A 26721-nucleotide genomic window follows, 5' to 3' on the forward strand; every position below is an offset into this window, starting at 1 on the left:
CAGGACGTGCCAACGGAGGGGCAATTTAAAGACATATCTGACAGAAGCTTTTAAGGGAATCTGTCAACATGACAAACCCCTTTAACTTTGGTCATATTGGTACACCGATTCTGCCACGTGGTCCTGCTTGGAAGGTATTTTAAAGGGGCCTGTCAATGCAGCAAATTTCTCCAAAGCTAAATTCCAGAAGTGGTGGTGTGTAAATTAGTAATAAACAGAACAAAAACACTCGACAGCATACCTAAGTATGTAAATGAATATTGGTGCATGCCCCTTAGTGGTCTCAGTCCATCCTCCGTCAATAAGCAGATGAAGAATGGAGGGCAGCACTCATTCAGGTTGGGCATTCAGTTGTAGAATGTAATCCATTAATACTTTGACAGGAAAAGCTTGCTTTAGACTTGAGTAGTCTGGCTTCTTAATATTGATAACCTATCAATGGAGTAAGTGAAGGCTACCGCTCACCCCATAGACCACGATCATGTAGTAGATCTTCTACAGCTTCATGTTGTTCACTTTAGTGGCACTAACCTATCCTTTTACTGTCGCTTGACAAATAAACTTATTGGATAGGTTAGTCCCATTCATGTGAACAGGACAAAGCTGTATTGACTGTGCACTGCTGCTGCTCTGTGCATGATTGTGTTCTAGATGAGATGCCGCGATGAGAGGACTCCAATATCCATATTTCACGGGTAAAGATACCACAGTGCACTCCTACAGGTGAAACTCGAAAAATTAAAATATTGTGCAAAGTTCATTTATTTCAGTAATGCAACTTAAAAGGTGAAACTAATATGAGATAGACTCGTTACATGCAAAGCGAGAAATTTCAAGCCTTTGGCTGATTATGGCTTATAGCTTATGAAACCCCAAAGTCACAATTTTGAGGTCCCCTTTGCTCAGGGGGTATGGATTAATTAGCTGACTAGAGTGTGACACTTTGAGCCTAGAATATTGAACCTTTTCACAAAATTCAAATTTTAAGCTGCATCAATGCAATTCCTTTTAATTTGCATTACTGAAATAAATGGACTTTTGCACGATATTCAAATTTTTCGAGTTTAATCTGTACATATGATGCTATTACAGGGCCAATTTTATTACATTCAGAGAGTCTTAATCAAATCCACAGTCCAGAATTTCAATGGCACTGTGTGGCCAAGTGACTTTAGTTTGTTTCAGTCCTAAAGTGGACCTTGGTCACAGAGTCACTAGTAGGAAGAAAAGTAGGAGCCCTGGAAAACCGCGTAGCATGGATGAGAGCACATATGGCCTGTAGGTAAGCATTTAAGAGGCTGCAGCACCCTCATAAGCACCGCCGCCCCTTCAGACAGCTGGTCAGCAGGGGTTCTAAGGGTGGGCCTCCCACCAGTCTGATATCCTATCCTGACAAAGGGTCATCAATATCTGTACCCAAACAACCCCTTTAGAAGTGCATTCATATGTGCCAAATTTTGGGTTTGTTTTTGCAGTGATTTTGACAGAACTGCAGACAAACACAGCAGTTTTGCACAATTTGTGAAGCCAGCTTGTGTGACGGCACGCTTTTGGACTAATTATGTAGCAAAATATTAGTTATTTGACTTCACTGCACCCATTTTATTTGTATGATGAAATGTTACGTCTAGCTTCTTGTCAGAGAGTATATTCATTATAAGTAGAGATGAGAAAATTTCATGTTATGAAATTCGTTTGCACTTCGTTTGGTGGTAAAAGCAGAATTGCGTTATGGATTCCATTACCACGGGCCATAAGGCAATTCTATGACGGAATGCCTTTAGAGGCATTCCGCTATTCATTCCGTCATAATAGAAGTCTATGGCCTGCATAACGGATCCGTCCCGTTTCCGTTATGCAGGAGAGGATTCCCCTGCATAACGGAAACGGGACGGATCCGTTATGCAGCCCATAGACTTCTATCATGATGGAATGAATAACGGAATGCCTCTAAAGGCATTCTGTTATGCATTCCGTCATAGAATTGCCTTATGGTCCATGGTAATGGAATCCATAATGCAATTCTGCTTTTACCGCCAAACGAAGCGCAGACAAATTTCAAAGCTTCTGAAGCTTTTATGAAGCATTGTGAAGTATTATCTCTGTACACTTCTCTTCCACCTCTGTTGTGGCACTATAGCGCTGAAATACCCTGGCCAAGTCTATTAACATATTGCAAGAGAAAAAAAATATCATACATTCTTGTTACAGTACCCCAATATACAGCTATAGATGGATTGGGAAGGAAGCAGCACTCCATAGATCTTCAGTGAAATATTCTTAGAAATTATTATTTTTAATTTACAGTCATGTGAAAAAATTAGGACACCCTTTGAAAGCATGTGGTTTTTTGTAACATTTTTAATAAATGGTTATTTCATCTCCGTTTCAACAATACAGAGAGATTAAAGTAATCCGACTAAACAAAGAAAACTGAAGAAAAGTCTTTTCAAGATCTTCTGTAAATGTCATTCTACAAAAATGCCTATTCTAACTGAGGAAAAAGATAGGACACCCTTGCCCCTAATAGCGAGTGTTACCTCCTTTGGCTGAAATAACTGCAGTGAGACGGTTCTTGTAGCCATCTACCAGTCTTCGACATCGGTCTGAGGAAATTTTACCCCACTCCTCAATGCAGAACTTTTTCAGCTGTGAGATGTTTGAGGGGTTTCTTGCACGTACAGCCCTTTTCAAGTCACCCCACAGCATCTCAATGGGATTCAAATCTGGACTTTGACTTGGCCATTCCAGGACTCTCCATTTCTTCTTTTTCAGCCAATCTTTGGTTGATTTACTAGTATGTTTTGGGTCATTGTCATGTTGCATGGTCCAGTTCCGCTTCAGCTTTAATTTTCTAACTGATGGTCTCACATGTTCTTCAAGCACCTTCTGATACACAGTAGAATTCATCGTGGATTCTATGATGGTGAGCTGACCAGGTCCTGCTGCAGCAAAGCAGCCCCAAACCATGACACTTCCACCTCCATGCTTCACAGTTGGTATGAGGTTCTTTTCTTGGAATGCTGTGTTTGGTTTACGCCAAACATGTCCTCTGCTGTTGTGTCCAAATAATTCAATTTTGGACTCATCTGTCCAAAGAACATTATTCCAGAAGTCCTGGTCTTTGTCAACTTTATCGCTGGCAAATGTCAGTCTGGCCTCGATGTTTCTCTTGGAAAGCAAAGGTTTCCTCCTTGCACACCTCCCATGCAAGTTAAACTTGTACAGTCTCTTTCTGATTGTAGAGGCATGTACTTCTACATCAACAGTAGCCAGAGCCTGCTGTAGTTCTCGAGATGACACTTTAGGGTTTTTGGATACCTCTTTTAGCATCTTGCGGTCTGCTCTTGGGGTGAACTTGCTGGGGCGACCAGTCCTGGGCATGTTGGCAGTTGTTTTGAAAGCCCTCCACTTGTAGACTATCTTCCGGACAGTGGAATGGCTGATTTCAAAATCTTTTGAGATCTTTTTAAATCCCTTCCCAGACTCATAGGCTGCTACAATCTTTTTTCTGAAGTCCTCTGACAGCTCTTTTGCTCTCACCATGGTGCTCACTCTCACTTCAACAGTCAGGAGCACACCAAACTAAATGTCTGAGGTTTAAATAGGGCAAGCCTCATTCAACATGCAGAGTAACGATCTACTAATTATGTGCACCTGGTGTGATATTCCTGTGTGAGATCTGAGCCAATTTAAGAGGGAATACATGTGAGGGTGTCCTATCTTTTTCCTCAGTTAGAATAGGCATTTTTGTAGAATGACATTTACAGAAGATCTTGAAAAGACTTTTCTTCAGTTTTCTTTGTTTAGTTGGATTACTTTAATCTCTCTGTATTGTTGAAACGGAGATGAAATAACCATTTATTAAAAATGTTACAAAAAACCACATGCTTTCAAAGGGTGTCCTAATTTTTTCACATGACTGTACTTCATGTATGGATTTTACTGTTTTACTAAACAAATAGGCACCCGAATTTGAGTGTCTATCATGCTTTGGAATCTTCGCTCAGCTAAAAGCTCTGCATAGCACATTGGTGCAAGAGATCTGCTATGCCAGGATCTAGCTGAGTAGAACTGGCTTGTGCCGGAGAACCTGCACCTACTTTTGCTGTGCAAAAGTAGTAAAATCTAAAAAAAATAATAATATAGAAATGTGTTATCACTGCAGACCGGCAATATATGGTCAACACTGTGAACAGCACAGAAATTTAAAGGGCATCTGTCACCAGATTTGTGCCAATTAAACTGACATGTTGCATGTGCGCTTGGCAGCTGAAGGCATCATGATCATATGTGCCCGCATTGCTAAGAAAAATGATGTTGTAATTAGGGTTGTTTCGGGTATCGAACTTTCGATACACAATCGATACTTTTATGCCAGTAGTGATTCGTTATCAGGATGTTAATTTTTCGATAATGGACTCTCCTCTTATGGTGCTCGGCACGCGCGCAGACAGTGTCGAAGGACGCAGCCACGCTGAGCTCAATGAAGTGAGCAGGCTCTGAAGCTGCCCGCACCACTGCCACCAATGAATGTGCCGCTATTAATTAAAACAGGAGGCAAGAAGGGAATACACTGCTGCGCCGTCTGAGCTAGTGAGCTCGGGGAACGGCAGCAGCCTCCTCCTCCTGAGTGTCCTCCCCAGAGTCAAGCAGCCAGCATAGCAGGTGCCTGGCCACTGTGCCACCATTGATAATTAACCTTTAATACAAATACAGGAGGCGGGTGCCGGCAGTACTCTCCTCCTGTATCTGCATTAAAGATTAATTATCATTGGTGGCAATGATAATTAACACCCCCAGTGTTAGTCATTGGTGGCGCAGTGCACCCCCCAGTATTAAAATAATTGGTGGCGCAGTGCGCCCACCCCCCTCCCCAGTATTATAAAGTGGCCACAGAGTCCCCTCTCCCCCCCTCCTCATTGGTGGCAGTGGCCACAGGGTCCCCTCCCCTCCTCATTGGTGTGCAGCTTTTGGTCGGAGCCCCAGCAGTGTTACCCTGGTGCTCCGATCGGTTACCATGGCAGCCAGGACGCTACTGAAGCCCAGGCTGCCATGGTAAGCTCCCTGCTGCCGTGTGCATTATGCACAGGGCAGCAGGGAGAGTGCAAACTATTAACCGCAATAGAGATCTATTAGGGTGAATAGGACAAGGGATTAAAAGATCCCAGGTTCTAGGACCTAAAGACAATAATTATTAAATAAAAGAAAGTTAAAAAAACAACAACAAAATATTAAGTATAAATCGCCCCCTTTCCAAATTTTAAATATAAAATATATAAACAATAAATAAACATATTACATATCACCACGTCTAAAAAGTCCAAACTATTAAAATATAAAAAAAACTCCTATGCGATGAACGCCATAACAGAAAAAATAAATAAATAAATAACCGCACGATTCGCAATTTTTGTCACCTTGCCCCTCCCAAAAAAATAGGATAGAACTGTTCAATTATGGGCTGGACGTTCCATAAAATGCAGAATGCACGCAGCTTTTTTGGTGTTTTATTTTTTTCGCATGGTATCGAAACTGGGTATTGAAACAACCCTAGTTGTAATATATGCAAATGAGCCTCTAGGAGCAATGGGGGCGTTGCTGTCACACCTAGAAGCTCAGCTTTCTCTGCAACTGCTGCTCCTTCTCCACTTTGACAGGATCAGGCAGTGAATACATCATCGCGCCCTGTCAATCAGAGTGGAGAGGGCACGGCAGTTGCAGAGAGAGAAAAGCCTCTAGGTGTAACGGCAACGCCCCCATTGCTCCTAGAGGCTCATTTACATATATTACATCATTTTTCTCAGCAATGCAGACACATATGAACATGAGACCAACACAGATGCCTTCAGCTGCCAAATGCACATGTAACAGGTCAGGGAGATTCATGGGTACAAATCTGCTGACAGATGCCCTTTAAAACAAGGGCATAATTGCTGTTTGTGTTCCATTTCCCACAAGAAAGAGTTAAATCATATGTAACCCAAAATGGTACCATAGAAAATAACTCCTGGAAGCTGTCATTCAGCTACTTCAACAAAAAAATTCTGGCTTCTTGAATGCGACAATAAGGCGTTACTAAGCCTGCAGTATAAAGTGGAACCATTAGTGATCATCCAGCTACAGCTTGGTGTCCGACCTGTAAGAAAAGACAAGGATGTCTTCTACTGTACTTGATTGCCGGGACAGTGTCTCTATTGTCTACACATTACCAACATTGTAATCAAGTGACTGGTGCTGGTGACAGGAGGGGAGCTGTTGGGTTTAACACATCGCTAAAGCTGGTTATCGGCCAAAATCACAATTTTTTTTTTTTTTACTGGGACTGGCCTACCATCTTATGTGTATAGAGCCTCTCAACTCCTCCCAGATGGCAGGGGGAGAAAATGATTAGGCGCTTAGATTTCAACTGCTCGGTTTTAGTTTTTTTTTTTTTTTTTGTTATTGGGGCGATAAGCCACCACCAGATATGTCTAGCTGTGCAGCCCTCTCCCCTCCACCCAGTATGGGAGAGTCAGGAGAGAGATACATAGCTGTCAGCCAAAAACACATGTACTGTGTATGGCAAGCATGCAGCTACAATCAAGGTAAGAGATACTTGGCAGATGCGCTGGTCTTGTGAAAAAAATAATAATAAGTCTTATTAAATAATCAGATTGAGACCCGAGGTCTCTTCTTTCTTCAGGCCGGAGTTGCCGCTTCCCGGCACAGGCAGTCACAAAGTAAACACTGCGACCTCCTGTGCCGGGTCACTGGCGGCGCGATGACGTGATCACATGCCTACGCCATCGCACTGCCAATGACCTGTCGCAGGAGGTTACGATGGTTATTGTGACCATCTGTGCCGTTCTACTGCCTCATATAGGCCTGAACTCTGAGGTTGAGCGGCAGGGGACTGGAGCCAGAGGCTCCTGTGCCTTGCCGCAAACTGCCACCCCCCTGGGAGGGGGGCACAAGTGGGCGTGACATCACAAAAATACTGCTGTATTTAAGAAACTGCAATATCACCTTTTCTTAATACTGCAGTATACCGTAGATACAGGTATATTGCCCAACACTAAACTGTACCAAACGTCACTAAATTGTGTTAAAAAAAATTAAAGTGGAAATTTTCCTTAATTGTTTGTATAGACTAATTGTTTGTATAGACCTTGTAGGGTCATGTAACATGCCAGAACTATTTAAAGGAGTTATGTTGTGAGCCTATGCTGTCCTATATAAGGACTAGGGATGAACATAATACTTCGTCTGAATCCTGTACGGCGCGAGCGCTCCGTACAGTATTAGAATGTATTGGCTCAGATGTAATAACTTCATAAATTAATTTCTACTGTAAAAAACAATTTCCCGAACTCTGATTCGGTTCCAAGGTATGAACTATATGAAACAGCAGCAGGTGGGCGGGGAAACCATGAGCTCATCAATATGAGGACTCGTTCAGCATGCTGTTTAGTACAAGAATTTAGCAAAACGGCTTGGTCAATTAAAATTGAGCTTAATTTTGCCAAGGATATCTGTCACTAGTATATATTGCCCTTTAGTTAGGACACCATAAAACTGGTGACAGATTCCCTTTAATAGAAAGGTCTTTGTGGCTTCACTAGCTGGAATCCGTCAGCGATGACAGTGTCATAGCTCATATTTGTACATATTTGCCTGCAGAAGGCATTGTGAGATGCACTGTACACACTGAGAGACCGGTTTGGAAGCATCCTGTATCATTTTTAATTTGTGTTTGATGTCTGATGGAACGGACAGCTGTTCAGATACACAGAAGAGGGCGTTTATCTTCAGACCTTGTTTTGTTCCTGCAGGAACCCACTCCCACTAGGCCACATTATTACAAGGGTTTCTGCAGGTACTATGGGAGGGATCTCCATGCGTAAACACGAGTATTATAATAGCACTAAAGTGAATGAGATAATAAATCTCCTCTTCCTGCAGCAGGAATATATCCACGCGCAGATTGGCAAGCATAAACTTCCATGCAGTTTTAACCCATGGCCACATTTGACAGCAGTCTTGTCTTTCAAGGTGGTTTAAGCTCCTATATTTAACCTGTTTCACCATATGTTCCTATTAAAATAAATTCAATAACTTACACACTAAAAAGAAACAATAATTGCTTTAAATATTTGTGTACTCCTATCATTTCTGTATTTTCCATGTTGGATTTTATTTTTTACATAAATGATTTCCATTGTCGATATTAAATCAGATGAGATTATACTATTGTTCCAACAAGTGTAGTACACTGCGGCTTGCCCTACTATCACGTCATGAACGCCTGAAGAAAACACATGTTCGTGTAAAATATGGCACCACTTAGATGCTTAACCAATAAGTACCAACACAAGACGCAATGAAGATGTCTTCAGCGGAATCCTGAAAATAGCCACGGGTGATGAACATATGGGATTTTCTTTAGAGGGGTAGCTAACTTTTCAGAAGAAAGAAAAACGCATGCTTAAAGGATGTAAGACCACTTTTACAGTATACAAGAAGCGTCACACATGGCTGAATCAGGAAGAGGACCAAGGAGCTGCTGCATTCACAAATAAAGTAGAGTACAACTGTTTGCCTTTTAATGTGTCCTGTGTTATTTCTTGTACGAGAATCCCTACTTTCCCACACCCACAAAAAGTAATTTTTTTTTTTGTAAAATATGTAATGAAAAGATGCTTTAGTGCATTGATTGTCATTTTTTTTTTGCTTTTATTATCCTTAGACCTGTCCATTTGCAATCTGTTAAACCATATTTATTATAGTATTAATATAGTATTTGTCTGTTCTGTATTTGGAGTGTTTATGTTGAATACTTTTAATAATGGAGTGTAAATCTGAGCAGTGTGATTGGCTTTAAGGTAAAAGTGGTAATCCCAGAATGATCACTTTTCAAATATCCCTAGGATAAGTGATAAGGGTCTGATCAGTGTGGTCTCGACAGCCGGCACCCCTTAAACATTTAAATGTACCGGCAGTCACGCAGGCATACTGCTACTCTAGTTGCACTTCATGAAACTACCGGAGATAGCATAGTTATGTAGATAAGTAATAAGTTGTCATTCTGGGAATGTAACTTTAAGAGGCAAAATTGGCCCATAATATTGCTTAAATGTGATTTTTTTTTTTTTTTTTCCCCCTCTCTGTAAACCAGTATTCCTATTGTTCATGTAAATACAATATTTTATTTTTATTTTTTCAAACATACTATAAAATTATACTATGCTCGAAAAATATAGTGGTCCCAGTGGCAAGACATTGACCACATACTAAACCAATATCTGTGGTAAAAAGACATAACGTACAGTACTATGCAAAAGTTTTATGGCGTGGAAAAAATGCAGCAAGGCAAGAATGCTTTCCAAAATAGTTTACTTTTACCCGTTAAAAAAATCGAAGTGAATGAACAAAAGAGAAATATAAATCAAATTAATATTTGGTGTGACCACCCTTTGCCTTCAAAACAGCATCAGTTCTTCTAGGTACACTTGCACAAAGTCAGGGATTTTGTAGGATTATAGTCGGGTGTAGGATTAACCAATTATACTAAACATGATAATGTTCTTCATTTTCATATGTACAGTATGTTGAAACAGTCATTACCTAAAACAGAAACAGCTGTGTATGAGGCTTAAAACTGGGTAAGGAACAGCCAAACTCTGCTACAAATGTGAGGTTGTGGAAGACTGTTTCATGTCACAGGTCATACACCATGGAGCTGGGAGCAGTGTTTGTCATGTGAGGCATCAGGCTTATCTTTTATCTGAGCCACAGCCTAAAGTGTTGGTCTGCTGGGGAGTGATGTCCCCGTTATGGAGACTGTTTATCTAGTCTTCCACAAATAACAATGTTTTTTTATCTCCTTATGCCTATTTGTGCCACTGTCTCTGAAATGACTGCATCGTTGAATGTACAGCTAAAAAGTCCTGGTTCCTTTTTTCTACTCAGCAGTTCATCTGATTATTATATCTAAAATGACGTCCATACTGTGAATATCCATTGAATGGTATTATCTATGTCAACGTTCCCAGAAGAGGACAGAACATCTTATGTGTACCTATGTCTCATTGCAGGTCCGGACTATACTTGGAATTAAGTTACTTCTTATTGGTTTTCTATTACAGTAAACACTGTTGGACCTACACCTATAGACTTATGGACTATACTACTAAGGAATGAGCACCTAAGCTATATGAAGCTAGTGGGTCTATTAGTCGGTGTGGTTTCCATATATGGGTATTTCAAGCTATGCATTTTTCATTGTACATATTGTCCTTGTAACAGTCCCCTGACATTGGAGCAATGCATCGGGACCCTGCTGGGAGACACCCGCTCATCGGATTCACTTGTTTGAACCGGCCTCACATTTTTCTGAGTATCTGCGCAATGTCTGTGTGATTTTTATTTATTTATTTTATTTATTTTTCTGTGTGTAATTTTAAGATCCTGTGGCGTTCTCCTTTTAAATTAATTATATCTTGAGCCTTTGCCATTTTGTTCCTAAGGCATTAGTTGCCCTGTTTAAGCTGTATTTTGTAGGAACCATATCTGTATACAGCAATAGAAATTTAGTTTTGTTTTTTCCCCCCTAATTGGGTCAGTGATTGATTATGCACCATGAGAAGACTGAGCACAGCTACAATACACAAGGTAGCTATACTGCATCACAAGGTCTCTCCCAGGAAAAGATTTCAAAGCAGAATCAGGTTTGGAGATGTGCTGTTCAAGTTCTTTTAGAAAAGCACAAAAACGGATTACATTGAGGACCGTGGACCGCCAAGAAAACTTAGTGCAGCAGATGACACATCATACTTGCCTTTGAAATTGAAGATGTCCAGCAGTGCCGTCAGCTCAAAACTGGCAGAAACCAATAGGACCCAGGTATACCCATCTACTGTTAGGAGAAACCAGAAGTGGTCTTCATGGAAAAATTGCAGACATAAGCTCGACATGGAAACAAGGACAAGTGAAAACAAAGGAGTTAAGGTGCAGAAAAATGGCAGCAGGTGCTCTGAACGGATGAGTCAAAATTTGAAATTAAGTTTGAGGCTGCATTTATGCAAATGGAGTTGGAGGTTTGGTCAGGATTAATGGTGTCCTCAGTAGGGATCGACCGATATTGATTTTTTAGGGCCGATACCGATAATTTGTGAACTTTCAGGCCGATAGCCGATAATTTATACCGATATTCTGGGAATTTTCATTTTTGAGAAAAAATAAATTCCTACACAAATCTGCTGAAAATTAATATGTTTATTGTTGACGTGTATTTTTTTTTATTTATTTTTTATAAATATTTTTCATTTATACTTAATATTTTTGTTGTGTTTTTTTTATATTTTTTTTGTTTTTTTTTTACTAACTTTTAGCCCCCTTAGGGACTAGAACCCTTGTCCTATTCACCCTGATAGATCTCTATCAGGGTGAATAGGAGCTCACACTGTCCCTGCTGCTCTGTGCACACAGCAGCATGGAGCTTACCATGGCAGCCAGGGCTTCAATAGCGTCCTGGCTGCCATGGTAACCGATCGGAGCCCCAGGCTTACACTGCTGGGGCTCCGATCGGAGGAGGAGGGGAGAGGGGATCCTGTGGCCACTGCCACCAATGATTAATACTGGGTGGGGGGGCGCACTGCGCCACCAATGTTTTTACTATTGGAATGGGGGTGGGGGGCGCACTGCGCCACCAATGATTAATACTGGGGGGCTTGGGGGGGGGGGGCGCACTGCGCCACCAATGAAGATAAGTCTCTCAATCATTCATATACAGGAGGCGGGAGCTGGCTGCAGAATCACATAGCCGGCTCCCGACCTCTATGAGCGGTAGCTGCGATCCACGGCACCCAAGGGGTTAACTACCGCGAACCGCAGCTATTGCTCATAGAGGTCGGGAGCCGGCTATGTGATTCTGCAGCCAGCTCCCGCCTCCTGTATATGAATTAATGAAAGACTTATCTTCATTGGTGGAGCGGTGGCCACAGCCCCGCCCCTTCTCTTGTCCTCCTTCCTCTCACTGGCGGCAGCAGCAGCACAGGGGGAGGGAGACACTGCTTCCTTCTCCCCTGTGCTGCTGAGGGAACACAGAGAGCGCTGAGAGCAGCGGGTTCTGTGTTCCCAATACGTTATCGGTATATCGGCAAAATAGATGCCGATACCGATAACGGTCAAAATCCTGACTATCGATAATATACGATAATATCCGTAAAACCGATAATCGGTCGATCCCTAGTCCTCAGTGCTGAGAAGTACAGGCAGATACCATGATAAAGGAGACGTCCGATTAGCTCCAAATGTATTCTGCAGCAGGACAACGACCCCAACCATACAGCCAATGTCATTAAGAACTATCTTCAGCATAAAGAAGAACAAGGAGTCCTGAAAGTGATGATATGAAACCCACATATTCCTAATCTCAATATCAAGTCTGTCTGGGATTACATGAAGAGACAGAAGGATTTCAGCAAGGCTTCATCCACAGAAGATCTGGGGTTACTTCTCCAAGATGTTTGGAACAACCTCTCTGTCTAGTTCCTTCAAAAACTGTGTGCAAGCATCATTGTGTACCTAGAAGAATTGATGCTGTTTTAAAGGCAAAGGGTGATCACACCAAATTATTGGTTTGATTTAGATTTCTCTCGTTTATTCACTTTACGTTCTCTTAATTGATAAAAATAAACTATTAATACTTCTATTTTGCATTCTTACTATGCAATATTTTTCCTGATCTGCCTGAGACTTTTGCACAGTACAGTATGTTTCTACACTTCTACCCTTTTAGATATTTTGAATTATTAGAGGGCCATTCTCCGATCATGATCCTCATCTATTAGCATTGTTAGGGGACTTTCAAAAAGAACAACCCCTTTAACATTGTAAAGAGAAGCTGACATCCCAGTTTGTGTGTCTGTCCTTGGTCTTCTTGCCTCCCAGTAAAGAACTACAAAACTGAAGTAGTTTGGGAGATTGATACAAATTGGTAAGGAGTCGAAAGCTCTGGTTGAAAGGATTTTCCCTGTACAGTGTTGCGCCTTCACATTTACAGAGATTTGATATGTTGTATCTTAACCATGTTATTTTGTAAAAAAAACAAATTCTTTCATTATGCTTTTATGTCAGTCTCCAACTGAAAGTTGCCATAGTGAATGTGACTCGATCATTGAAGAGGAACTTAGACTGGAGCAGTGATGTGGTAAGTGACTCCAAGTGATTTTTATCTTAGCATATTGTAGATATTTATTCATTATTTAGTGTCTCAGAAAATTTCCTGCATCATGACTAGTTTTGTCGATAATAAAGAGATACTGTTGAGCCTCGAATAATGCCAAGCAGGTGTGTTTTTTGTGTACCACATAATCAGATAGACCTCCCGTTATATAAGTGGAATTGGATGAAAGTCACCTATGTCCCTAAAGTTTTAGAGGACCTGCCACCTCCCCTTACATATCTGTTTTACCAACTACTTACATTCCCTGTATGATAACAATTCTGGAGCATATTTTCATATGCTGTGCCGTTCCTCTCCAACTTTGTGAATGACTTGCCAGCAGTCTGCAATAAAGGTCCAACTGGAGTCAAATGTTCCAGTAAATGCTTATGTGGGTTTGTTCTGTCTTGACCTTCAAGGTCTTAGTCACACATTGCAGACGTGGTGCAGCTTTTGATGCAATTTGTTAATGAAACCAAAAGTAGAGCCACAACAGATCCATATAAAGATTTATGTAGCTGCAATGGGACAGATATACAAACACCAGTCTTAGTACAAAGTCTATCAACGCAGAATGCGTCAAATTTATGTAGTTGCTAATAGTAATCGTTGTAAATGATATTTCCGTTAAAGGAATGCAATGTGATGGTGATAGCATTGTGAATCCTGCGTCCAGTCGGTTCAGTATGTGGTGTGTAATGGTCTGCACATAACAGCTTGCTGATCATCTCAGTAGCTGTGGGCTAACCAGCTATCTCGCCCCACTCCCCCATTCACATACACACTTCTTTTTTTGGCCGAGCATCCGCTAATATCCGGGGAGAACTAAAGGATTTGGTGTTGACATTCCATGCCCCCGATCTTACCCTAACTTTGAGGCGGCTTACATGGAGGATCACCTGTGTAAAACTTGAAAAATAAGTAAATCTTGTGAGTTTGAGAATCTGTCATCAGGTTTATGCTGCTGTATCTGAGGGCAGTTTAAATAGTGATAGACATCCTGACTATACCGGGATGCCACGTTATATTTTTTTTATGGCAGTATTGTCCATAAACTCATGCTCTGTTAGGTGCAACGCAAGCCGAGCAAGGAGTAATCTCAATGAGGTCTTCATGCTCTGGAGTCAGTCGCAGATTGACTGCTTTCTCTCTACGCACAGTAATAGGGAGAAAGCGATCATTCATTTCCAAGAGGACAGGGGGAGCACAAAAATTTGAGGACATTTACTAAAGCTGTAACGTAAAGAAGTTGCAAATTATGGCGCCATAATTTGCGACTTTTTAAGCTTCTTGACACACTTCTGGTGGCAAGCAAAGAGGCGGGGCCTGCCAAATTTAATATAACTTAGGGCTCTTTCACACCTGCGTTCTTGTCTTCCGGCATAGAGTTCCGTCGTCGGGGCTCTATGCTGGAAGAATCCTGATCAGGATTATCCCAATGCATTCTGAATGGAGTGAAATCCGTTCAGGATGCATCAGGATGTCTTCAGTTCCGGAACGGAACGTTTTTTGGCCGGAGAAAATACCGCAGCATGCTGCGCTTTTTGCTCCCGCCAAAAATTTGGAACACTTGCCGCAATGCCGGATCCGGAATTAATGCCCATTGAAAGGCATTGATCCGGATCCGGCCTTAAGCTAAACGTCGTTTCGGCGCATTGCCGGAGCCGACATTTAGCTTTTTCTGAATGGTTACCATGGCTGCCGGGACGCTAAAGTACTGGCAGCCATGGTAAAGTGTAGCGGGGAGCGGGGGAGCAGCATACTTACCGTCCGTGCGGCTCCCGGGGCGCTCCAGAGTGACGTCAGGGCGCCCCAAGCGCATGGATCATGTGATCGCATTGGACACGTCATCCATGCGCATGGGGCGCCCTGACGTCATTCTGGAGCGCCCCGGCAGCCGCACGGACTGTAAGTATACCGCTCCCCGCTCCTACTATGGCAACCAGGACTTTAATAGCGTCCTGGGTGCCATAGTAACACTGAAAGCATTTTGAAGACTGTTCCGTCTTCAAATGCTTTCAGTACACTTGTGTTTTTCCGGATCCGGAGTGTAATTCCGGCAAGTGGAGTACATGCCGGATCCGGACAACGCAAGTGTGAAAGAGCCCTTAAGCCAGAAACTCCTGTAAGTTATAGTTGAGGTATACGCCAGCCCCCAGCTGGTGTTGACTTCTGTCTCTGACGCACAGACTACCAGAGATGCGACAAGTTTATTTAGAGGTGTATCACTCTGGCATACAGGGATCAAGATGTATGTGAACACCAGTCTTGATAAATGTCCCTCTTTATATTCAACTCACACTGCTGCTAATAAAATGTGATTTTCTGGTAGCTGTGGCATGAAACGCAGCAAGTGACTCAGTGATATAGTCAGGGGTGTCTGTCACTACCTTCTGATCTTTTCTGATCACAGATTCCCTTTTAAGCGTCCACAATCCGTTTTATCTTGTATCAGTTATTTGTGTGTAGGAAGGCGCTGTATGGTGACATAACTACAACTCTTGTTTGGGTGTACATTCTGGTTACTAATAAAATTTGGTGTTTTATGTATCTGCAGGAGCTCCAAAGAACTTTTGGAACATTTGTAAGCCAAGAAGAAAGCTGAGTTTCCAAGATGACCCAGTGTGGGCTGAAGGCGAAGTCAGACCTCCACAGCCAGTTAATGACCACAAAGGCCATAACAAGGGTGCCAGTGCACAAACTGTATCTCTCTTCCGGCTAAAGAGGAATCCGTTTGTTGTCATGTAGTGGGCAACGTAAGAAGATACATTAGGGAAGTCAAGTGTGTTACTTTGGAGGAAAGCTTCAGGGATGAATGTTTACCTGAAGCCTTACGGATTTAAAATACAAATCAAATAATTCAAAAAAGGAGTTAATTAATGAAAAGGCAAAGTAAGTTTGTCTACTGAATAGTATTTTATCTTTTTTTTTGTGGGGGGCGAGCTAGTTGGCGATAAAGGGATTAGACGACAATGCTTTATTTACACTTGTATAATTTGTCTGCAGCTGTCTTAAATTTTAGCGCAGTTGCAAAAGTTATGGTTGTCTATTGCAGTAAGGGCTACATACAGATTTCCTTGAAATGATTGATTCATGCTTGATTCGTTTTCAATTGCATTATACACTGCCTGTTTCCAGGGGATAGGACCACCTAACAGTCCAGCAGCAGTGTCCGTGCTTACATACTATAGGAAAAGGCGCGGGAGTGCACATAGGCTAGGGCATTTTGCTATAGTGTGCAAGCACGGCCACAGATACTGGATGGCAGGATGGTCATAACCCCTGGAAACTAGCAGTGTATAATGTCATGGAAAATTTATCAAGCCAGCAAAGGAGACCATATGGACAATCACAATACATTAGTAAGTGCCTTGTATTAACTTTGTCTACATGTAAAAATGCCAATTACTCAAGTCAGACAACCCCTTTAAGTTACATCTAGTGACCCAAAGGTGACATCTCCTTATTGGAATTGTTGTCTTTCTGCATTCTCTCTATTCAGCCCATGCCACTATGATGGTTCTTCCAGCCATGACTCATATCTGGAGTTTGCTGAGCAGTGTCCCCAACTGCAGTACTGGATGGTTAACAGTGACATAGCTAAACTCTTCTCAAAACAATACTGCTTTATAGTAGGCTGGCAATGTGCCTGTTTACCATGTGCAGGAGGAGAACCCATAACTCTCACAGCCAGGTTGCTTCCACCCTCATGTATTTCAACTCCCAGCATCTGCACTAGGTAGTAGTGGTGCTGTGAATGACTGGGTGATATTGACTCCTTAGCTGTATTTGAATTAATGGACAGCTGACATCTACCATCAGCTGAAGGAGTTGGATTAAGATTAAATATCCAACACTAGGATATGGAGGCAAGTGGACCTCAATGATGGGGTTACTGTAAATTAATACACTACTCACAAAAAGTTAGGGATATTTGGCTTGTGGGTGAAATTTCAGGATTAACCTAATATGCACTCTAACCTTTACAGGTGAACTTAATGGGACCTTCTCTAAACCTTTGAATGCACATGTCCAGCTGTTGATTGTTTCAGTACTTTTTGCACAACTTGCTGTTCTCTAACAAGAAACTTAAATTCACAACAGGTGTTTGATCCATGAATCGCCCCAAAAACTTCCTGGTTCAATTAGAATTGGTATTTAAATAGTCCTCCTCATCATGCTGCTCACATTTTTACTTCATGGGACCAAGACGACACCTAACAATTGATGAACAGTACCTCACCATTTCGAGGCTTCAAGCAGGATGTTCTCAGACAGAAGTGGCCACTGAGCTTAGACTGTCATCAGCAGGTTGCTACAGAGAGACTGAAGGGTCACAGAAAGGCATAGAAGTGGATGTCCTTTGGCCTCATCCCACATTGATGACCACTTCATTGTGAACAATGCGGAACTGGATGATTGCCACACAACTCCAGGCACATTTAAGGGCGGTGAGAGGCACCCAAGTGTCATGTCAGACCATTCAAAACCGTTTACATCAGCGTGGTCTGTGTGCTAGACGACCTGCAAGGGTACCTGACCACAAGTGTCATCGTCTCGCATGGGCCAGAGAGCATCTACGCTGGATGAGGGACCAGTGGGACTCAGTGCTGTTCACTGATTTGATAAGTCGATTCATGCTGAGCAGGAATAATAACCGCCAACGATGTTGGACACATCAAGGAAAGCGCTATGCATCAGCCACTTTTGTCAACAGACGAGCCTTTGGTGGTGGTGGTACACTGTGGGCAGGTGTAACACCACTTTGTGAATGGTACAGTGACAAGCCCATACTACTTGACTAACTACTTGAATAACCTCATTAATCCAGTCATTGTGCCTCTACATGAACAACACAGGCCTAATTTCATCTTCATGGAGTGGCCTGCACTTTCTCCAGACCTGAATCCAATTGAAAACCTATGGGATCAGGTGAGTCGTGTGTAGAGGCTCGTAACTCTGTTCCCCAGAACCTTAATGACCTGAGGGCTTTCCTTCAAGAAGCATGGGATGCCATGCCTCAGCAGACAATAAGTCGACTTGTGAACAGAATGAGACGTCGCTGTTAAGCTGTAATTGATGTTCAAGGCCACATGACAAGTTTTTGAGACATTGACATTTTTGTGGAGGTATACCCACCACTGTTGTTGGCTTTTGTTTCTATAAGTTGTTTGAGATGAGGAAATCACCATTGCATGCTTCTACCTAAATACCCTAATTTCATATTCTAATATCACTGTATCGTGAACGTTTTACTTTTTCCATAAATTTCACCCGTAATTCAAACATCCCTAACTTTCTGTAAGTAGTGTATGTGCAGTCTTACACCCTAAGTTTGGTATTTGTATAGATCGATCATAGTCCCCTTGCTGTATTGAGAAACTGTAGGCATGCATCGGCTATAACATGGTGTTGTGCACATATATTTCTGGCACTGGTTATGGCTGTAACATAGGACTTATTAGTACAGGTTCCAAAACTTTTAATGAAATTTGTCTCTCATATTTTGGGTTACGTCACATAAATGCACGTCTTTCAATGATTTTACTATATTAAGAGAGCCAAGTGAGGAACAGGCGCGATGGACTACATATAGGAGTCGCACATTAAATCTTTGTCCTCACTCTACCGGTACCATGTCCTTGGACTTAGTGCTGGAGGCCTCTAAGGATTGCAGTTGCAAGCAACTGTGCTGTTCGCCATGAAATATGTTGTCACCTCTCTGAATTCTATTGTGACCAGGCACAATAAATTAAAGCATAACAGCCTTGCAATCCCCGTAGACAAGTGGTAACATCAGAATGGATTGCACTGAAGTACAGAGTAACTCTGAACTTAGCACTGTTATACAAGGCCACCCTTAGAACAAAAGAAAGAAAAAAGAGCACAGAGGAGGCTCTTGGTGTATTACGCCTGAATATCAGAGATTCTCTCCGCTGGTGCAGTGCACTTACCAGCGACGCTAATGTACAGTGCCTAGCAAAAGTATTCACCCCCCTTGACTTTTTTTTCGTATTTAGGTACATTACAGCCTTAAGTTCAATGTTTTGTTAATCTGAATTTTATGTGATGGATCAGAATACAATAGTCTAAGTTGGTGAAATGAAATGAGAAAAATATATAAATAAAACTATTCTTTAGAAATAGAAAACAGAAAATTGGCATGTGCGTATGTATTCATCCCCTTTGTTAGGAAGCCCATAAAAATCTCTGGTGCAACCAATTACCTTGAGAAGTCACATAATTAGTGAAATGATGTCAACCTGTGTGCAATGTAAGTGTCACATGATCGGTCATTACATATACACACCTTTTTTGAAAGGCCCCAGAGGCTGCATACCTAAGCAAGAGGAATCGCTAACCAAACACCACCATGAAGACCAAGGAACTCTCCAAACAACTAAGGGACAATGTTGTTGAGAAGTACAAGTCAGGGTTAGGTTATAAAAAAATATCCAAATCTTAGATTTGATGCTGCTCCTGGGGATCATCAATCATAACCAAATGGAAAGAACATGGCACAACAGCAAACTTGCCAAGAGACGGCTGCCCACCAAAACTCACAGACCGGGCAAGGAGGGCATTATTCAGAGGGGCAGCACAGAGACCTAAGGAAACCCTGGAGGAGCTGCAGCGTTCCACAGCAGAGACTGGAGTATCTGTACATAGGACGACAATAAGCCATACGCTTCATAGAGTTGGGCTTTATGGCCAGAGCTAAAAACAAAAAGGCACGTTGTAAGTTTGCGAAAAGGCATGTGGGAGACTCCCAAAATGTATGGAGGAAGGTGCTCTGGTCTGATAAGACTCAAATTGAACTTTTCGGCCATCAAAGAAAACGCTATGTCTGGCGCTAAATACAGGGATATTCTTGAGCAAAACCTCTACCACTCTGTGCGTGATTTGAGGCTAGGCGGAGGTTCACCTTCTAGCAGGACAATGACCCCAAACACACTGCTAAAGCGACACTTGAGTGGTTTAAGGGGAAACATGTAAATGTGTTGAAATGGCCAAGTCAAAGCCCAGATCTCAATCCAATAGAAAATATGTGGCCAGTCTTAAAGATTTCTGTTCACAAGCGCAAACCATCCAACTTGAAGGAGCTGGAGAGGTTTTGCAAGGAGGAATGGGCAAAAATCCCAGTGGTGAGATGTGACAAGCTCATAGAGACTTATCCAAAGCGACTTGGAGCTCTGATTGCTGCAAAAGGTGGCTCTACAAAGTATTGATTTTAGGGGGGTGAATAGTTATGGACATTGACTTTTTCTGTTATTTTGTCCTATTTGTTTGCTTAACAATAAAAAAAAAAAAATCTTCTTCAAAGTTGTGGGCATGTTCTGTAAATTAAATGATGCAAATCCTCAAACAATCCATGTTAATTCCAGGATGTGAGGCACCAAAATCCGAAAAAAGTCAAGGGGTGAATACTTTTGCAAGGCACTGTATGTAGCCTTGCACCGAATATAGTCTGGTAACTACTTGAGATGGGCAGCTGCTCCCTCCTGGGCAGAAGGTCTACTAAAGGTCCCATAAATAAGATAAAAAACGGTGTTTAAAAAGGGACATAGTGTAAAGGATAAAAGAAACAGAATATTTTATTAGTATAACTGCGGTGCTTTTCAAAAACCTGCAGTCTTCTTCCTCAGGCAAGTACCATATTAGTAAAGGCAAGGAAAATAACATTTTATAGTCATATATAGCATACAACATCAGACAATTTAAAAGGAAAAAAAGTGGGAGGGATACACAATTGGAAAATACCGTATTATTCGCCCTATAAGAAGCACCTGCCAATAAGACACACCTAGGTTTTTGAGGAGGAAAATAAGAAAACAACATTTTTTTTAACCAAAAGGTGTGCTTTTGGTAGGTTTTGAACGAATGGTGATCTGTGGATGACACTATTATGCAGGGATCTGTGGATGACGCACTGTTATGGGGAAGGGGGAATCTGTGGATGACGCACTGTTATGGGGGGGGGATCTGTGGATGGCACTCTTATGGGGGGGGGATCTGTGGATGGCACTCTTATGGGGGGGGCATCTGTGGATGGCACTCTTATGGGGGGGCATCTGTGGAAGGCACTCTTATGGGGGGGGGCATCTGGGGGTGGCACATACCGTATATAGTATCTTATGCTATATATGTGTCATCCACAGATATCCCCCATAACAGTGTCCCTGTGTATGGTAAATAGTGACCCCAATACAGGGGGTGGAGGTTGGCAACTGGTGTTGAAATCTCGGCTGGGCCGGGTGCATTCACTGTGTTCTATTACACCGGGCCCCGCACACACCAGTTTTCATATGTAAACTGTAGGCAATCCATATGTAAACTGCAAGGTAGCGCAATCCACGTAGTACTCACTATGAAACACCAGTACCAGCAGGCAGGCTTGCCAGTCACTCTCACTTCCTCACGCGCAGGCTCCGCCTGCTTCATTAATAAAGTGGGAGGAGCATGCGCGTGAGGAAGTGAGTGACTGGCCAGCCTGCCTGCTAGTACCGGCGTTTCATAGTGAGTACTACATGGACTGCGCTACCTTGCAGTTTACATATGGATTGCCTACAGTTTACATATGAATACTGGTGTGTGCGTGCCCGGTGTATTAGAGTACAGTGACTGCACCGCCGCGAGTTGCCGGCCTCCAGCCCCTCCTCCCTTCCCGCTGATACATCGCAACCGGCGATGTATCAAGTGGAGTAAAAATGTCAGCATTTGCCCCATAAGGCGCAGGGGCATTCCTTATGGGGGCGAAAAATGCGGTATATCAAGATACGATAAAAAAAAAAATAGACATAAAAATTACACTAAATACTGAGGTAACAATAATTAATTGACTCTTTCAGTGATTTCATGCATGCCCTCTGGGTGGAGTGTTTTGACGTTCACAATTTATCAGTGTTGAACCTATTACGTGTGGTGACTGGAAGAAAAAAAATTATCATAAGTGTTAAAGATGAGAAATCCTGGTCATTTGTTGAGTTCATATGCTGGGAGAGATGTTATGACCAATCCTTTTTTGACTTTTGATCGATGTTTTATTCAGTCTTTGCCTCATGGATTAAATATTCTTCCTGACGTACCCAAGACTGCACTTGGACTCCTCAAATACTCCACATATTGGGATGTACAGTCTACATGGGCTTTTTATGAGCAAATCTTCTTAGTAACAGTAGAAAGATGTGGCTGTCCATCAAATGTCAGAATAGGATTGGTTCCATTCCATCTAAAGCAACCAAAAGACTGTGAGTGAGAACCAAAACCAGGCACCAGCATGGTGGAAAACTGGAAAAGGTCTGGGGCTAGTACTTTTTTTTTTAAAGTGGGACTTCTAAAAATGACCCCAGGTTTTCTAGGAAGCACTTTATTTCATTGAAAGAGTCAAGGGGTTATTTTTGTCTTGTGTTTTATATCTTTTTTTTCAATTGAGTATCCCTCCCCCTTTTTTCCTTTTTTAAATTGCCCGATGTCCTATCCTGTACACTCCCATATAATGCTAATTTCCTTGCCTTTACTAATATGGTACTTGCCTGAGGTAGAAGACAGCAGGTATTTGAAACATGTTGGAGTTGTACCAATAAAATATTCTGTTTATTTTATCTCTTTTGTAGTGCCTGTAGTTACCTGTTTTTTTAATCTTATATTTATTTGCTACCCTTAGAACAAGTCAGTTGTCAAGTTTTACTCTGTGGAGAAATTTCTGTAACTGCAAATCCGTTCCATTCATCTAAATGGGGCAATTTCCACAGAATGCACATGGATTTCTCTAGCCCCTTTCATATGAAATGGACAGTCGCAGAATTGTCATGTGTGATTTCACCTCTACTGTAAATGCTGTAATTCAATACCCATATACACTTGTGAATGAAATCCGTATTGAGTACACTGCGCTACAACCGTTCACTCCTATTCTATATCTTTACAGATTTCTCCGCAGTGCCACTTTGGAATCGCTGGCTCGTGGATTTTTTGGGCCCGCAAGCAGAATCCCAATACCTGTATATGTGGTCAGGCTGATTAGGAGCGATTTCCCAGATCCACCATGAAAACATGCCGGCTTTTACTTTTCAGACTATCCAGCTGAAGATATGGCATATGAAGGATAGCTTGACTTTTTTTTTTTATCTTTGCAGGCAGTACTATCTGAAAATGTTCATGTTTTAGTTTAGTTTAGATCCATAGAAAATTTCAATTCATGATTTATTTATTTTTTACCAATTGGCTTATTTTGTTCAAACCAATTATCACTTGCAAAGCTGATTTGCAAGTTTGTGTAATGTTTACTTTGTTTGGTTTCATAGCATGGCATTTCCATGGGTCCGTTTGTGATTTTCAGTATTGTTTGAAAATGTGCATATGTTAATATATTGTTGCTTGACGTCACAGTTTTAAAAAAAAATGTAAAATAAAGAGAAGTTTGTTCTTGTGGGTTTTTTGTGTATCATTTTTTTTAATTTTTTTTTTAACACTTTTTTGGCATGTCTGTCTAGCATCTCAGTGTGGTCTTTTAAAGGACATTTCAGTGTTTTGTGCCTATGGATACAAGGTAGATATATTTATCGGGTCAGGGGAATAACTGCACAGAAGTGCTTTCTATAAAGCCGTCGATTAAAGCGGTTGTCCGGGTTCAGAGCTGAACCCGGACATACCCATAATTTCACTCGGGCAGCCCCCCCTGATGTTAGCATCGGAGCATTTCATGCTCCGATGCTCTCCCTTGCCCTGCGCTGGATCGCCCAGGGCAAGGACTCTTTTATTTACCATAATACACTGCCGGATGGAGGCTTCCACCCAGCAGTGTGTTTGGTGACGTCACCAGCTCTGATGGGTGGGCTTTAGCGCTGCCCTAGCCGATGACATCACTGGGCTCACTGCTGGCAGCCCTATGGAGATCCCGGAACTCCAGAAAATGTGATTTAGCGCAGGGCAAAGGAGAGCATTGGAGCATGAACTGCTCCGATGCTCAAGTCAGGGGGCTGGCTTGGTGAAAATGGGCATATGTCCCGGTTCAGCTCTGAACCCGGACAACCCCCTTAACCTATGTAACCTCGCCATAGGATGGTCGTTCACAGATTGGGAAACAAATGGGGGCATAGATTTGGTCTGTTTGTCTTATTTCCTAACCGGGTTTAGCATGCTTAAAACTGTATGGGTGAGCGATAATTAGAGGCGTGGATGTTCTGAAGTTTCAACTGATGTTCAAGGGCATCTGTCAGCAGATTTGTACCTATGAAACTCGCTGACCTGTTACATGTACACTTGGCAGCTGAAGGCTTCTGTGTCCACATATGTGCCCGCATTGCTCAAAAGAATGAAGTTTTAATTATGAAAATACGACTGGTAGCAACGAGGGTGTTGCCGTTACACCTAGAGGCTCAGCTCTCTCTCCACAGGGCCAGGCATGATGATGTTTACACAGCCTGTCCCTGTCGATCAAAGTGCAGAGGGTAGAGCCTCTAGGAGTAATGGCAACGCTCCCGTTGCTCCTAGAGGCTCATTTGCATATATTAAAACTTCATTTTTCTCGGCAATGCGGGCACATATTAACATGTAACAGGTCAGCCAGTTTCATAGGTACAAATCTGCTGACAGATGCTCTTTAAACTAATATTATATACTATCAATGGTTCAAATTACCTTTTTTTTTTTATTATTAAGAAAAAAGGCGAAATTTCAATGATAAATGGCAATGTCACATACTTCCATCCATTTTTTTTTTTTTGTGGATGTAGAAAAAATGAACTATAAAGTGTGCATATTTGATTAAACTTAAATCTGTAATATAAGTTTGTCAAAAGGGAACCTGCCACATTGAACATGCAGTCCAATCTGTCAGCAAATGCTATAGACTGATACATAGTTTTGTGGGAAAAGGTTCAGTATAACCAGTATAGGTTGAAGTGAATGGGGCTGAGCCGCAGCCAGGCCAGTGATAATAGTCATGACGTCACAGGCCTGCGGGAAACGGCGAGATGGCCACAGTGCTACTGCAAGCACCACTGCCTTCTCCAAACAGCTGATCGGCAAGGTCCCGGGTGTCAGACCCCTGCCGATCTATCCAAAGTATAGATCGTCAGTAATCAAAAGGTAAAGGACCCCTTTAATCATTTGAATCTCTGCAGATTCTGTGCTTAGGAGTCCAGTGGGTGTTTCTACAGAGCCGTCCCTGTATCTGTGTGCATACAGAGAGAGCTGTCAATCACTAAATGGAACCGCCCACTGGACTCCTAAGACCAGAAGGAACAGGTCATTCTCAGGAATGAAAATCCATGTCAAATCCACATTAAAAAAAACTGATGCAGATTCCGCATGTCACCTCTTCTGACGTCTGGTTTTAGTGTTCCCCACCCATATAATGATTCTGTAACTCTATCTTTTCATTCCTCAGTTATTGCTACTAGATGTTTATTAATGGATTTACAATCGGGTGTTACCAGTTAGGTGGGGGGCTCCGTCTGGTCATATGACCCTGTACAGTGTACCAATGGCAGCACTGATTGGACGTGGTCAGACTGTGCAACGACCCCCCACCCCACGCCATACACACAACTGGTAACAGCCAGCTGCAAATTCATTCATAAACTTCTACCAGCAATAACTAAGGAACAGAACATTATATGAAAAGATGCTCCAGAACCGTTTAATCATTTAGTAAAACAGACCTGAGCAGCTTTGTTAATAAGTGTGGGATAGAAGACAGGACAAGATGTACAAGATCTGGAGCAATTTACAGATCTCTCCTCCCTCCAAAATGATGGCAGTGATGAGCAGGACACCTACATAGCGCTGGGGAAGGGATGAGTAACAATAGTGTGGGTACAGTATGTCACATTCGTGGACTATTATGTGCCTATCTGTCATGACTACAAAAGGATTGTGTATTGTACTCAGCAATATGCCATTACGTAATACCTGGGTGTTGTGCGGGTAACACATTATAACAGGTTTATTTCATCAAGTACTGAATCCTTAGTGGACAACAAAACTGATCCCCGAAAGATTTTAATTTGAACACCTGAAAACAGGCCATATAACTCAACGTTCATAAGCACTGTGGCCCCCACAAGGCTGTTTCGTTGCTTTCCACTAGGGGGCACTGATGTCATAGTAATACCGTAAAACTTCTGAGAATACTGTACAATGTATTTGTATCTTATCTGTAGGCAAGTGTCCATGAACTTTGTATATAGTCTGTAGATAAATGAATTTTAACAATCAAAGTGGTATATGATAATGGATATGAAGTAGCACTTGTCAAAGTATGTAACATGAGTTTTTTTCTAAGTAAGGTCTCTAATTGAATTTCAATCTCTCTCTGCAGTTAATGGTCGTGGTTGGAGGCCAGGCACCCAAGGCCATCCGCAGTGTGGAGTGCTACGATTTCAAAGAGGAACAGTGGCACCAAGTGGCTGAATTACCCTCGAGGAGATGCAGATCAGGTTTGTTCACCTTTACTCTGCTTCCTACTGACATTGACCTATGGATGACGGCTGATCTGTGTACTCTGAAAT

The 26721-nt window shown here is 42.1% G+C and overlaps 1 protein-coding gene across 4 annotated transcripts in view; it reads left to right on the forward strand.

Annotated features, from left to right (window-relative positions):
- KLHL2 (kelch like family member 2) overlaps positions 1-26721 on the forward strand; it is a 143995-nt gene that overhangs the window by 96487 nt on the left and 20787 nt on the right. For all 4 annotated transcript variants that reach the window (XM_040418630.1, XM_040418631.1, XM_040418629.1 and 1 more), the window contains one exon: positions 26532-26649. In XM_040418630.1, coding sequence (XP_040274564.1) covers positions 26532-26649 — 118 coding nt within the window. The remainder of the gene's footprint in view (positions 1-26531; positions 26650-26721) is intronic.

This window comes from Bufo bufo, chromosome 2, assembly GCF_905171765.1.
Source record: "Bufo bufo chromosome 2, aBufBuf1.1, whole genome shotgun sequence".
Lineage (NCBI taxonomy): Eukaryota > Metazoa > Chordata > Amphibia > Anura > Bufonidae > Bufo > Bufo bufo.